General features: G+C 42.4%; 1 protein-coding gene across 2 annotated transcripts in view; it reads left to right on the forward strand.

Annotated features, from left to right (window-relative positions):
- Positions 1 to 14,234, forward strand: part of MAP2K5 (mitogen-activated protein kinase kinase 5) — a 139,241-nt gene that overhangs the window by 48,982 nt on the left and 76,025 nt on the right. For both annotated transcript variants that reach the window (XM_075764126.1, XM_075764127.1), the window contains exons 10-13: positions 3,027 to 3,095; positions 3,188 to 3,269; positions 6,826 to 6,887; positions 13,395 to 13,443. In XM_075764126.1, the coding sequence (XP_075620241.1) occupies positions 3,027 to 3,095; positions 3,188 to 3,269; positions 6,826 to 6,887; positions 13,395 to 13,443 (262 nt within the window). The remainder of the gene's footprint in view (positions 1 to 3,026; positions 3,096 to 3,187; positions 3,270 to 6,825; positions 6,888 to 13,394; positions 13,444 to 14,234) is intronic.

Here is a 14,234-nt window from a genome sequence, read left to right on the forward strand (position 1 = left end):
GACCTGTGATTTTGCTCTCGTTCCCTTTAGTGGAACGTATGCCACTCCAGCAAATAGATGAAGTCATCCATGACAGCTTGTGATGAATTGCCGTATTTATACTGTATATTTTAATAGCCTCACACTAATTTAAATTGAGCACAGAGTAAATTATAATTCAGTCACTTGACTGCTTGTATTTAACTTGACAACTCATCCTTATTTGTCCTGGAGGTGTAGTGGAGAGCAGAGGAAATATGCTCAGGTATTCCTCCTTTAAAAATTAACCCTTTTCGCTTCAAGCGGTAGGTACGTTGGGTTCACGTACGTTATCACGCGTGCTAAGCCATTTCAAGATCGCTGTGTGTTAGGCGGGAACTCACAGCGTGTTCTTCTCTGCCTGATGAATTTAGTTTCACTTGTCTCTATAATTCTGAGAAAATCGCGGTGATTTTTTTGCCTACAAAGTTCTTTCCAAAGGTGCCGTTTTGGAAAAGCTTATTGTCTAATGTCAGATCTCATCCGCTTACCCGTGTTACGGTTGCGGAAGTTGCAGCCAAATCCTTATTCACAGCTTCGTCCTTGGTAGCTGTGGCTTTGAGGAGGTTGGATTTTCCTTGCTTTGACGCTCTTCCAGCCCATGCCTAACACCATCGGCTCACGTAGCCTGAGAAGTTGCTTCACCCATACAAGTTTCATTTTCTAAATATGCTTGGAAACGTTATACGTAAGGACTGTGACCATGGAGATTACAAATGCAGATTAAGCCAGTGCTGTACAGCTATTTTTATTTTCCTCTTTCTGCCCCCATTTAAGCTCTGTAAATAACATAAGGTTCCTCCAGCCTTGACATCAGACGGGTGTCTCTCCCGTGTTGTAAGCCGTGCGTGTTTAGATGGAAGAAAACACTTCTGCACAATAGTTACGCAGAGAAAGCGAGACGACGTTCTCTCCCAATTTATTGCGTGGTGATGTATGCTTCCCATACCCTTGCAGTACCTCTCTGTACGTGCTCTACCCTGTAGTATCCCGAACGCCTGTAAGTCGGGTAGCTCTGCTTTTCCAGGTTATCCTCACTATTAGAATGCAGGGTCTGTATGTAATTATAGTTAATGCAAATCAGCCAGAGACCTTTCTTCATGCCAGGTCTTGGTTGATTGGATGTCAGTGATGTATTTGACGCTGATCATGCTAACTAGTCATCGTTCAGGTCGGTGAAGCCCTCACAGTGAACGAGGCAGGGAGATTTCTCACTGTGAGCAGAATTTAGTGAGATAAAATTTAATTTTAGACTGTTGACAAGACTAAATTCTGTTAATATTCAATGGGTAAACCTGATGGTATTCCAGCAAATTATTTGAAGTTTTTCACGCTGGAAAAATGTAAGTGAATATTGTTGGCAAATGATTATTGATCTAGACAAGTGTGTTAAACGTTTCTTGGCAGCCCTATATTACACTTACAATTTAGTTTAGTGACAGCTTTTATAAATAACCCTAAAGCAAACTCTTGATAGAAACAGGTTATCGCTTTTTCTTCGAGACAGATTTTGATACTGTAAAATGCATGTGTTTGGAAATGGGCTCTGTATTTTGTTTTGTCAGCAGTACATGCAGCCTAGAATATCTGTTCTGCTAATTCTGCAAATTGTCTAGATTTCGTTTCCTTTTAGCTTAAAGGATTAAACTGTGAAATATTGTGCGGTAGCAGACTGAGCTGGGCTAAATGCATTTAGAGTCCATTTTAGTTTGTATAGTAATACTTAATAATTAAGCGTGCAGCTCTTCAGATAATCACGGCAAAGGATTGTTTGTAAATGTTGACGTTCAACAGTAGTTCTGTCGGAACCAGCACCCTTATTAAGAGGGACCCTCTTGAAAATCCTGAAAACTTGTGACTCCAGTCAGTGCACCTTCAGTGCAGCACTTCATGCTTCAGTCCTGGTTGGCAGCCTGGCCCAAAATGATGAAAAACGAGGGCATGGGTGAAGGAAGCAGCAGATAACAAGGGGGAATGGCCTGAAGCTGCAGGAGGGGAGATGGAGATGGGATGTGAGGCAGCAATCCTTCCCTGTGAGGGTGCTGAGGCCCTGGCACAGGTTGCCCAGAGAAGCTGTGGCTGCCCCTGGCTCCCTGGCAGTGTTCAAGGCCAGGTTGGATGGGGCTTTGGGCAACCTGGGCTAGTGGAGGGTGTCCCTGCCCATGGCAGGGGGTTGGAACTGGGTGGGTGGGAGGTCCCTTCCAACCAAACCATTGCATTTTTCTGTGAGAAGGATGACAGTGAGCGGCTGGTTTGAGCTGCTGAGTGCTCAAAGTCGGGTTGTTTGTAGTTTGAAGGAAAGCTTTGGTGATGCTTACCGAAACATCTGTACCATCTGCTACCAGCTGCATTTTTTCCACGTACGTAAAAATTTTCCGTGTTTCATACAAATACACCGTGTTAGGAATTGATAGTAAATAAGGGTGTAAATACTAAAGAAGCTGAAACCGTAAGAGTGGTGGTAGGAGACACTGAGACGTCCAGAGATACTTTCAGTACTTGTTTAGCCCTTAGCGTTGCCATCGGCACGTTCGGCCGGGGTCACAGCATCGGGGGCTTTCTCACCAGACGGCTTTGCAGCGAGAAGAATCGGTGCTGGGCAGAGGAGGAGGAGGTTGCACCGAGCAGGAGCTGGGAGGTGATCGCACTTTGGGTGAATAAGCAGCAGCTCCGAGTTTACCAACCTGCAGATCTACCTCCGTTACTTGCGGGGCTTGCGTTCAAGGTCTGACTCATCTCTTGGGCAAATGGTTAAACCACAAACGTTACGACATTTCATGGATAAAATTGGCTGTAAAACTTAGTTTACTTGCAGCTGACTTTTAAAATTGCCTAAGTCTGTCCTTTCGTTTGCATTTCTTCCCTTCGCTCGTCGCTCTGTTAAAATGTTCTTTCCACCTATTCCTCTCTTTCCTTTTCTCACATAAGGATAATTAATACGTAAGTCTTCTGGTTTTTATTTTTCACATTCACTTTTCCTAATCATATGTCCGTTGTTTGTATTTTAGGTCATACCCTTAGATATAACACTGGAACTCCAGAAGCAGATAATGTCAGAGTTAGAAATTCTCTATAAGGTATATAAATTCTCTCCTTTTAATTATTCCTGCTTATAATCTCCTTATAGCAAATTTTAAAATAAGCTTCTCTGTTTCCTTTCTTTTTCCAGTGTGACTCGTCTTATATCATAGGATTTTATGGTGCTTTTTTTGTAGAAAACAGAATTTCGTTGTGTACAGAGTTCATGGATGGTGAGTTGTGTATCGCGTGTGCTTTTGATGGCTAAGCATGTCAGTGGGAAAATCATATAAAGATGTGCTTTTCCGGAATGGAGCAAAATGCAGTAGTATGACTTGAAAACGTAAAGTATTAATAACTTTGCAGGTAGTTTTCTTTTTAAAAAAAAAAACAGGTTAGTATTGGGATTGTGTTATAGTCTCCACGGTATGCTCTATTTTCCCCGAGTGTAACTTCGCTTACTTTTATTGAAAATGTAAATAGAACAGAAATAAATGCTAGCTTAATTTGTGGTTTGATATTTGAGTCTTCCGTACAATCTGTCCTCGCTGACAAAACAGCTGTTCCTCACTTTTACTGTTTTGATAGCCAAAACAGATTTTCTTTTAAAGAAATCTATTAACCCAATGTCCTATGTGTTTTCAGTGGAAATCGTCTCTTAATTGCAAGACAAGGAATTATTTCCTAACGCAGCTGTTTAGCAGTGCAATGCTGAATTTTTTTTGGAGCGTACTCTTGCTTCTCCCAATGTGAATCTTCAGACCAACAGTATCCCCTTCCCCACAAGCTTGATGCTACCGTCGTTATGGAGATGTATTAGCACTTTGCTTTGAAATCTTGTGCTGTGTGGCATTCTTGGAGAAAAGTATACTGATGACAGCAATTTGTAATTGTTGCTGTGTATCTCTCTGAGAGGGTGTCCCGTGCACAAGAACCCCATTCGCAGCGTTCAGCTTCTAACGTGGCGTTCTTGTTACGAGCACCAGTCTATTACTCTCTCCAGGATTTTCTTACGAGCCAGCATTTTACGCCCTATCCAGGTTTTTTCACAAAGGTTCGGTTAAGCTGGATATAAAGAAGTAAGGATCTTGCAAATAATTTACTATGGAGGAAAGGCTTTCTGGCAGGAAAAATTTCCAAAGCCAAATGTGTACCATTAAGCATTGTTGAGTAGCTGCTTTCTTTCTGGTGGGACCACGGATAAAGCCCTTTGGGGTTTTACGGTGCATTTTGTTTTCTCCCTGTTAAAATGGGCTGTTATTACTGTTATTTCTCTCTCCTTACACTTCCTACCTCTGTCCCAGCGATCACTGTGCCCCGTTTCCAAATACGAGTATTCTCTCAGATTTTCCATATTCAGTGAAAAAGTATTAGGTTTATTCCGCAAGGCCCACGAGTTAAATCCTTTGCCGCTCTCGTGCTGTGTGACTGTTAGCCATTTCTCTGTTCTGTCCTTGCAGTTGCTCTCAGACTTGCAAGCCTGCGTTAAGCAGTAGTCGCATGCAATAAGGAAGCATCTGCTCGTGCCAAAACATGCATCTGCCTAGAGTGTGTATGCTCCTGCTAATTCAGAGATTTCTAAAAATGATGGACGTAAACGCTTGCAGTTCTGAATTCTTGTTTGAAAATATTTAAGCCTTCAGGGTATGCATCCCTCATGATGTTGCACAACGATGGTGTTTACTGACCATGCACAAATTACTTGGAATTATACTGGAGATGACCTCTGGTCTGCCTCATGTTGTGCACTCCTTCTGGCAGAAAGCAACAGCAATCATTTAAAGGAAGAACAAAATGCAAATAAAGAGACCTTGCCATTTTTTCCCCCCCAGACCTTTAATTCTGAGGTGTAAGGATGCAAGTAAAGATAAGACAAAATACTTTCTCATCCTATAGATGAACAGCTTTAACCTTGACAAATTTTTAGCCCTTTTAACTGTCTTAGGCCAATTTATAATATTTCCTGAGTCTATATCCTATATCACAAACCGTAGGTATTTCCTTTATGATTACCTAGATGCTGGTGGATCTGCATCTTTTGGGATACTCACGACTTAGGGGTACCCGTAGGGGAAAGGCGCACATAGAGTACCGCGTCAGTTCTTTCCTGGCACCCTCAAGCAGGAAAAAGCCAAGTAGCTCCAAGTCTGCAAATATTAAAACGCTGAGGTTGAACTGACCTGGATCACCCTCCCACCTGCCCGTTGATCTCAAAGATCGACTGAGGTGTGAAGTGAGGCTTTCAAATCCCTGCCCTGTTGTAGTCACACTAGAGATGATGTTCTTGTACATAAAGATGGTGAACTGTACTATTGCCTTTTACTTACTTGTTGCCTCCTTTCCTTGAAACTGCTCAACGCCCGCTAAATTCCCCTTAAGCTGCACTTGTTGCTGCTTGTATCAGACTGTCCCTAGAGGTCTACACATAAATTTGGGAGCTAACATTATATATTTGGATTTGGAAATGTTGTCTGCTACAGGATTTTTTCTCCGTCGAAAAATGGCAGATTTCCCTGATTGTTTGCAAAAAGATCCTTTCCTTCGTTTTTCAAACAGCGCTACCTTTCGTGACATCTGTAATAGCAAGACTTAGTTTGGCGTATGAAAATACGTCCTTTTTTTTTGTCCAAAATTTAAGAATAAGGTATGAGCATTAACGGGAACCACCTGCCTTCTGTTTGGTTTTTGTGATGAGCAGCAGGTATCTGTGATGCAGCATCCTCTTATTTCTGTTAAATAGTACTTACATTTACTGTGAAAACTGAACTTCATTATAATACACAGGCAACGTGGGCAATGGAAGTTGAAAGATTAAAATTAGTGAACGAATGGTCGTATCAATGAGCTGCAATCAGAGCAACAGTAGTGAAGACAAACACCGTCTGTATTTCTGACAGTAGAGACAATGAGGAAAATGAGGAGAAAACCCCAAAACCACCACTACAACCCCCCAATCATTAGAATAAGAATATAGCATAAATAAGAACCATTGTGTAATTCAGGCTGAAGACTGGAGTAAGGACCTTGTGACTTGTTCAGATTGTAGCATTTTGGAATGAATGGCTTTTACTTTTAAAAACTGAACCATAAGCAAAGTACAAGGTGTAGTTTTCTTAATTGCTGAGTATTGGCCTAACGCTTTTCCCAGTGGTGTCATCAGTAAAATCCATACGCTACGCTGAGAGCAGAGGTAGATCAGTGCTGAGCACTTCTGAGAACCTCGAGCCTTGAATAAGACAACATGCTCTTGCAAGCTAAGTGGAATATGCTCTGCCTGTAATCTGCTTGTCTTCCCCCCCCCCCCCCCCCATTCCACTGGATATGTTTAATTCTCAATTTTAAATTTACTTTACTTGCCCAAGAATTTGTATTTCACCCCAGGGACATTTTGAACTCTGGACTGGTCGTGAATCTCCTGTGTGGAAGATAAGGGAAAGGATTCTTGCCAGTCCCTTGGCGACTGGGGGGACTTTGGTTTCTCGCTTTCCCCATGAACGTATGGTGCTGGCTGGACGGGGTTATGCCAGACTGTACATTTTCTAAGAGGAGTTTTAGTGTTAATGCTGCAAGCAAAAATAAGTAACGTGCGTGAAAAGAGACTGAGTTACTGTTTCATGTGTTTATTCAGAGTTTGGTAGATTTTTAAGGTCAGTTATTTCTGACACAGTTATTGTTATATCATTGCTGGTGTTTTTATTAATAACCAAGGCCTAGGAAACCCTTGTGACTTCAAATCTAGGGCAGTATTTCATTTTGTATTACCTAAGCACGTTTTGTTTGTCCCTGCAGGGGGTTCTTTGGATGTTTATCGAAAAATTCCAGAACATGTACTCGGAAGAATAGCAGTAGCTGTAAGTACCTTTTTCTTTTTATCTTTTGAGTTTTTGATTGTGCCCGTAACGCATCTCTGATTTGAGTGTGGCCGTGTCCCTTTGGGACACTGACTCCGCTCCAGGATCCGTGTCCTCGTTGTGTCCGTGTAAAAGTGAGGGTCCGTCCTATCTCATGCTCTTCCCAACCATCCTGTGTGCACAAGGACGCCGGGGTTAAGGAAGCCTTTCTTTTGAATGACCAGCACATGACTTGCCAGAGGCTCAAGAAGTGTAAAAGGATGTGATAAATTGAATAGGATAAGGGGAAAAAAAAAAAAAAAGGAATTTGCTGGAGAACTGTGATCCCGTTTCTTTGTCTCAACCCTTGTAGGATGGAGCAGTCCTCTTAATCGCCTTTATTTAGCCTTTAAGTCCTTCTGTGCTACACGATTCCTTTAAAAAGTGAGTCAGAAGCCCTGTCCTAGCCCTTCTGGTGATCCCTCGTCTGCAGCCTCTGCTGATTCTCCTGTGTAATTTCCATTCTGACTGTCCTCATTCTCTACAAAGTAACTCAATTAGATTTGCTTCCCAGGTTGAAAAACCAAGTCAGTTCCTGTTATCAAAATGCAACGGCCCGACGCGTTTTCTTTCTTCCCCTGTGGCGGATGTACTCCTTAGGGCAGATAAAGTTTTTATTTGGCACAAGCCGGACCCTCGCCCCTGTGCTGGGACCCTTCACAGTGAGCAGTCACGGCTGAAGGGCTAATAGTCATTTTAGGGGGGGATGAGCAGGGAGATGGTGTGTGATCTGGGAAGAGCTATCAGTCCCCAACGTCTACTCAGTTTGGTAACAAGGTGTTGACAGTGGGATCCTTCGAGCACCCAGCAGCCTGTTGTTGTGTCTCAGCAGCTTTCCGTGACTTGGCGTTGCTAGAAATTCGCTAGCCATGATTGAAAACTCAGATTACGGAACACAGGAAAAAAAAAAAAAAAAAGGAAAAAAAAAAAGGAAAAGGAAAAAGTTCCATATTTTGCCACAGCAGCACACAGGGTAGATGACCAATGTCTTAGTGGATCTCACAAGGGAGAGCGATACTACTAAACAATTGCTAAATATAAGGAACACTTTGATAACTTAAGCAGTTTAAAGCATAACAGTTATTCTATCATGTGCCATTTAATTAAGTGCTGGGTTTTCACATTCATTATACATCAAGCTGACAATTTAAATCCTTTAATCCAACACAGGCAGCTATTTAGTCTCTGTTCATTGTAATTCACAGCTCTACTTTCTCTTAATTTGTGTGGCCTGCCCAGGGTGATGAACATCCTTCTCTGATGCTGTTTCCTCTAAGTAGCTTCAAATCTGCTCATTATATAGCCTAGCAGTTTCTTATGGAATTTGAATGCTTTTCACCTTTAGTTCAGAGTAAAACCGTTTCATCTCTTCTTCCCTATGGAGCAATGAATGATAAGTTGCTCACGGTGTCCTTGTATTCCTGACGCGAAGTAGGATGCGTATAGCGTAATAATACCGGGATGGGCCTTCAAGCATTTCTTCAGATGCTTTTTTCCTTCTTCTCCTTCTCTCACTTCAGGTTGTGTACTTCATCCATCCGCACTAACTTACTTCACTTGCTTTTGTCTCTCCCCCATCCTCGCCAGCCCACCTGGCTTGGTATTCCGCGGATGTCTGCTTCCAGTTTTTCACTTATCTGTAATGGTGATGCTTCGGCCCCATCTTTTATGTCTTGATATATCTATTTTTTTGTTCACCTGCAGGGTCATCTCTTTACAAATCTGTTAGTTAGTGAGCGTGACTCCCTGACATGGACGGTGAGCCGATACTTAACTTTTTCTAGTTATTTTATTTGCTGCTTTAGCAGCCCGTACCGTGCCCGCTGCGGTGCAGGGGGTCAGGAAAGAGGTGAGCAAAGCAGCGGGTGCCTTCGGGGAAGGAACTCGCCCCTTCCTCCTGCTTCTCCGGAACAGAAGGCGTGCGCTGAGGCTGAACCGGCGCTGGCAGCACCCTCTGCTCTGGTGCTGATTTTTCACTCGATTGCCGTAGTAGACTTGTTGGAAGGAGGCTCTGAAAGCCTTTGTTTTCTCTCAAATTTCTCAGCGGCAGCAGGAACGGCTCCTTTAAGTCCTGCCAAACGGCTGCCCTGCATCTTGGTGGCTGACACTTCAGTAGAGCCCAGCAGCGCGTTCTGTGGGTTGGGGCACCTTTTTGCCAAGTACGTACCCAGACACCGTAATCCCCCCCCCCCCCCGCCCCGAACAGCTTGGGAAGATTACCCGGAGCCTGGCGGATTTCTGTTCACGTGCTGAGGAGAAGGAGAATGTCAAACAAAAGCTGGAGCTTGCGTGGATGGATTCTGTAGACAAAATCTGGAGCTTCCATCATCTTTTTATTTTTTTTCCCCCCAGTCTGTGTGTTTTCTTTCTACCTGCCTTGCACCGTGTACACAGAGTCATTTGTCTTTTATTCTCCCGAGACGTGTACAATGCATTAGTCTATTGAAGCTGCTTAATAATATGTGTGACCTGCACATCTGTTGATTAGAATACCCTTTTGTTATATTTGTAGAAGTTTCTAAGTGAAACCACTTCCGGAGGAAAATGATGTGGGCACGTATAGACACTTAGCAGCATCCCAACATTCCTCTCGCTCCGACTTGATGATCTTCTTGCTTCCTTTCTTGTTACACGAATTTAATCATCATGGGAAAAGGTGAATTGGCAACCCTTATAACGGATCATCCTACTCACAGCAGTGAGCACAAAAGGCTGAGGAGATTCCAGCTGGTCTAGAACGAGATCTGTGTCCGCTCAACACGACACGGCAAAGGGAGCCCGTTGCCCCTGCACTCCGCTTGCTCAGTTAAACACGGAGTTGCGCTCAGGGTCGTTTCCTTGCGCTCTTTCATCTCCACAGGCTGGGGCTGAGCTACCTGAGAGACGTCCCTTTCTTGACAACCCTGACTTTCCGTACCCATAAGGGTAGGACTATGTCGCTACTCATTCCCTCGAAATATTGCTATAAATACTCAACAGATACCTGCAACACGCTGCTTATGGGCATGAATGATATTTGCTTTCCCGTACACTCCCCTCCCAGTCAGACTTTCTCAGGATTTGGCAGGAACCAGAGGAGAGTTTTGCCTGCTGAGACAATCAAACAATTTCTGATGATAGCGACTGCCACTGTGTTTCTTCTGATGTGAACCCTTATCTGCTGGGAATTAAACTGGATATCACAGCGTCACGTAGAATATAAGGACAAGAGGAAATCGTCTCAAGTTGCGTCAGGGGAGGTTTAGATTAGGTATTGGGAAAAATGGCTTCACCGAAGGAGTGGTCAGGCATTGGAACAGGCTGCCCAGAGAGGTGGTGGAGTCACCATCCCTGGAGGCGTTCAAAAAACGTGTAGACGTGGCACTTTGGGACATGGTTGAGTAGACGTGGTGGTGTTGGGTCAACAGTTGGACTAGATGATCTTAGAGGTCCTTTTCCAACCTTAAAGATTCGCTGATTCTGTTCTATGATATGTAGTGTTTACACCATAGTGGTGTTCTCCGTCCTTGTTATCCATTTCCCGTTGAAGAAGTGATCACCAGTAATTGTGATGGACAGGAATGTATTGCCAAGTGCGATACTCTTCTCTCTTGGTTATTTTTTTGAGGAGTAAAGGGTGGAGGGGAGGTTTGAGGCTGAAAGAAGGAGTGCTGAAAATAAAGCAAGGCAGTGAAAAGAAATGCTTAAAGGAGGAAAGTATTTGCCAGGGCTTGGGAAGAGAATGAAGTGGTACGAGAGAGGTAGAGTCTGCTGAGACGTGGGTCCTCAAGTCCTCTGACTTGATCATAAAATTCATCCTGGTTGCCTATAAGAGACAGCATCAACGAGAAGGGAAAATCTCTCTTCTTCCTTGTGTTCTTTATTTGTGTGAAGGGCTGGTGTGTTTTTCCAAAGGAAAAGTGTATCTTGGGAACCCCAGAGTGCTGCTGTGGTCGCTCCTGTTTTCATTCCGATGTGTACTTCTTTGGGTCTGCCGATGTAAAATCTCTTCTACCTTTGCTTGCCACTTCACACATTTATTTTCACTTCAATTTCTGAAGCAGTGACATTGTGCACTGTATTTTGAGTGCTAATGTTGATTGAAGTTCTCCCTGAAAGGATGTGCACTTGAACTGTCAAGAGAGTGAGTGATTGACAGCAGGTAGAAGTACTTTTTGTGTCAAGGCTTTGTCAAGTCATTGTTGTAAAACCTACTTTACTGAATACCAATAATTCCTGCTAGATGGTCAATCAAAAGCGACTCTCTTCCAGCACCATTTTAGAATAATATTTAATACTTAAGAGTCCTCCTCTGATAGGCAAATATAAGTGGATAACAGCGCTTTACACCGGGTTAGTCCATTTGGGGAGCTCCTGTGCGCGTATTTGCAGCCCAGGATGAAGGGAGAAACTTTTTCGTTCCTTTGTACGCTGATGCTGAGAGAATCTGAATGTGAGAATTTGTTTATTGCTGCGTCTTTTATAACTGCTTATTCAGCACGTGTTCCATAATAAAGATGTTTCAAACTCACAGCTGTTGATTTTTTTTTCCCCCTCGTAGGAAGTGATTCCTTTTTTCTATAAATGCATGCGTGAAAATAAACTAAACAATTTTATAATAATTTTAAAGACTTTTAATAGTCTAAGTCTATGTTTAATAATCAAAGAAGGTTACTATTTTCAAACTCACTTTTACCATTGGAGGAAGCCTGAAATTTTGCCACCCCTTTATTTATTTTTGCATCGATACTTTTTTTTTCCCTCATGTCAAAATGCTGTGTAAGTAGAATTCCCCAGTTTTGCTTTTTGAAAGGCTAACGTGAACAAGGCCACACCGCTGGGCGTGCAGGATTTGAGTAAGGCCTTTTGTTACAGGTAATTACCATCTGAGCCAGGAGGTAGCGGGGTACGGAGTGTGAGTTTAACACCGAGGCATTCCCACCTAGAGTAATTTACCGGGGATCCGAAATCATTAGTTGCTTTACAAAAGACATTCAGATTCCACTGACGTCATTTTTGGTTACGGAATAAATATTAAAATTCGTTTCTAATCCAATAGGAAGGCTGAAAATTATTATGCTCTCTGCTTTCAGGCTGTATAATATTTTTAGCACTCCTGTTTGATCACTGTAACAGAAGTCATTTCATTTCGGTCTGCTCGGACAATGAAAAGACTGTAATTGTTTTGTCTGAAAAACTCATACAACTTTACAAACGTTGGAAATGCTGTATTGTTCTGGAGATGCACAAAGAGAGCGTCTCAGGAAAATGAATGGAATGTCATCTCATAGATGGAAACTTTGTAAAAAAGATTTGCTCTATTAAAAAAAGCTGGCTGAGACAGCAGAGATGCTTTGGGTAAAAAGTAAGCAGAAGTAGAAATATGTTTGTTCAATCTTGTTAGTTCTCTGGGCTTGTAAAAGAAATAAATCCAGGGGAAAAAATTAGAGTGTTAAAAATGCAAGAAGTATTGGGGCTTAATTACTTTACAGAAACAAAACCTGCAGAGAGAATAACTTGCAATACCCAACTGCTCTCTTAGGGAGTTGATTGAACATCTTGTTTAATTTGGGGCTGTTAAAATCATGTTGCATATAGAAAATGAACAGAGCGGCAGTCGGATCCAGCGGTGGTCTTGCCAGATCTGGCAGAGCCGTACGTACGTATGCTGCGTAAGGAAGCGTCACGGGTTGTCGTTGGGGAATTACACCTCCATCCACGCGACAAATGTGCGTCCCGCGAATTTTCATTAAAACGCATCTCACGCATAAGGCGCGCCAATGTAGTGCTGGACTACCAGGTGTTTGAGGTTGGTTTTAACAGTTTGGCTAGTGGAAGGAGCAAATTCTGGAATAGCAGGCCAAAGTCTGCCCCGGTTCTTCTCTTTGAGGGTTCCCAGTTGTATTTTCCGGGGCTATGGGATACAGCAGGGCTTGTGTTTGCTCCAGGATGAGTAATACGAAGAATAAGCCAATTTATACAGTTCAGGAAGAAATGTTCAGCGTTTGCATTGCATAAATAAAAGCATGGGAAGTAAAGGAGGAAGAAAGTGTAGATGCACCAAAAGGAAAGAAAGGGAATTTGAAGTGGAAGAAGCTATTAGAGATGTTGTTATTTTCTGGCCTTTAATTTCGCTGAGTTGCTTTTGTTGCAAGAAGACAAATCATTACGCAGTTTTTGTCTTTCATGGTTTTTAACACCCCAGCAAAGAGAGACGAATTAAAAATACATTGAAATGCCTACAGGGATTCAGTATAAGCCCAGCTGACTTCAGCGTACAGATCCTGGGAAGAAGTTGATTCATGTGTTCTTAAAGAACCTGTGGCCCTGTGGTCCGCAGGCCGTTTGGGAAGGGGTGCGTTGTCTGCCCCTCTCGTGGTCCTGGCTCCGTTCTTCCTTGGACCTCGGGTCTTTAACCAGCTGAGATGTGTAGTGTTTCTTACCGGGAATCTTTAATACGTGTTGTTGCTTTTTGTTTTTTAAATTCAGGTTGTGAAAGGCCTTACCTATTTATGGAGTCTAAAGATTTTACACAGAGGTGAGTAACAGATGTTTTCTGCTTTCCAATGAAATACCATATTATTTTATTTTAACAACGCTTTCTACAGAGACAGTAGACCATACTAACATCTGGTTTGATTCCAGTGGAGTAATGCAGAATGAATCTTACTCATTAGCCTTGCAGATTTTCTGATAAAATATTTTTACTGCTCTTCTCTTTTATTGCTCCCCCTCCTCCCCTACAAAGAAAAAGACTAAAGAGAGAAGTGAATTTTATAGAGATTTAGATGCTTAGGATTGCAAACAGGTGCCCAGTGGAAAAAGCAGCAAGGAAAATCAGATGTTTGACTAGTATTGAAAATAGGAGATAGATAATGAATTTTCTTATGTACTTCAGAAATCTCGCGTGACAGCCCCAAGCGTTGCTCGAGTCTCAGATCTCTAAAATTGTGGCCCACTGTCCTCTGACATGATCATGAATAATTCCAGAAACTTTAAACCTGCTTGGACATAAGCCATTTTTTGGTTTTGCTGTTTCTTCTCCTTCCTGAAGCTACTCTGTATTGTATTTTTTTTTTAACTTCTGATATATTTCTTGCTTTTTAATGTTGGTACATTTTGTTAAAAACATATCTATCGTGGTAAGTTAATTCAGATACACTAGAACTTTCAAAAACAACGTCAGTTCTGGAAACAATGGAAAATGCTGTTTAAAGAACAAAGAAGCCCTTTCCCCTACACCACCCCCCCCTCCCCCCCCCCCAAAAAAAAAGAAAAGAAACTCATTACATTTATAATGTTTCTAAAGTGTCTGAAAGTAACTGCTCT

This window comes from Balearica regulorum, chromosome 12 (assembly GCF_011004875.1).
Source record: "Balearica regulorum gibbericeps isolate bBalReg1 chromosome 12, bBalReg1.pri, whole genome shotgun sequence".
NCBI classification, from domain to species: Eukaryota; Metazoa; Chordata; class Aves; order Gruiformes; family Gruidae; genus Balearica; species Balearica regulorum.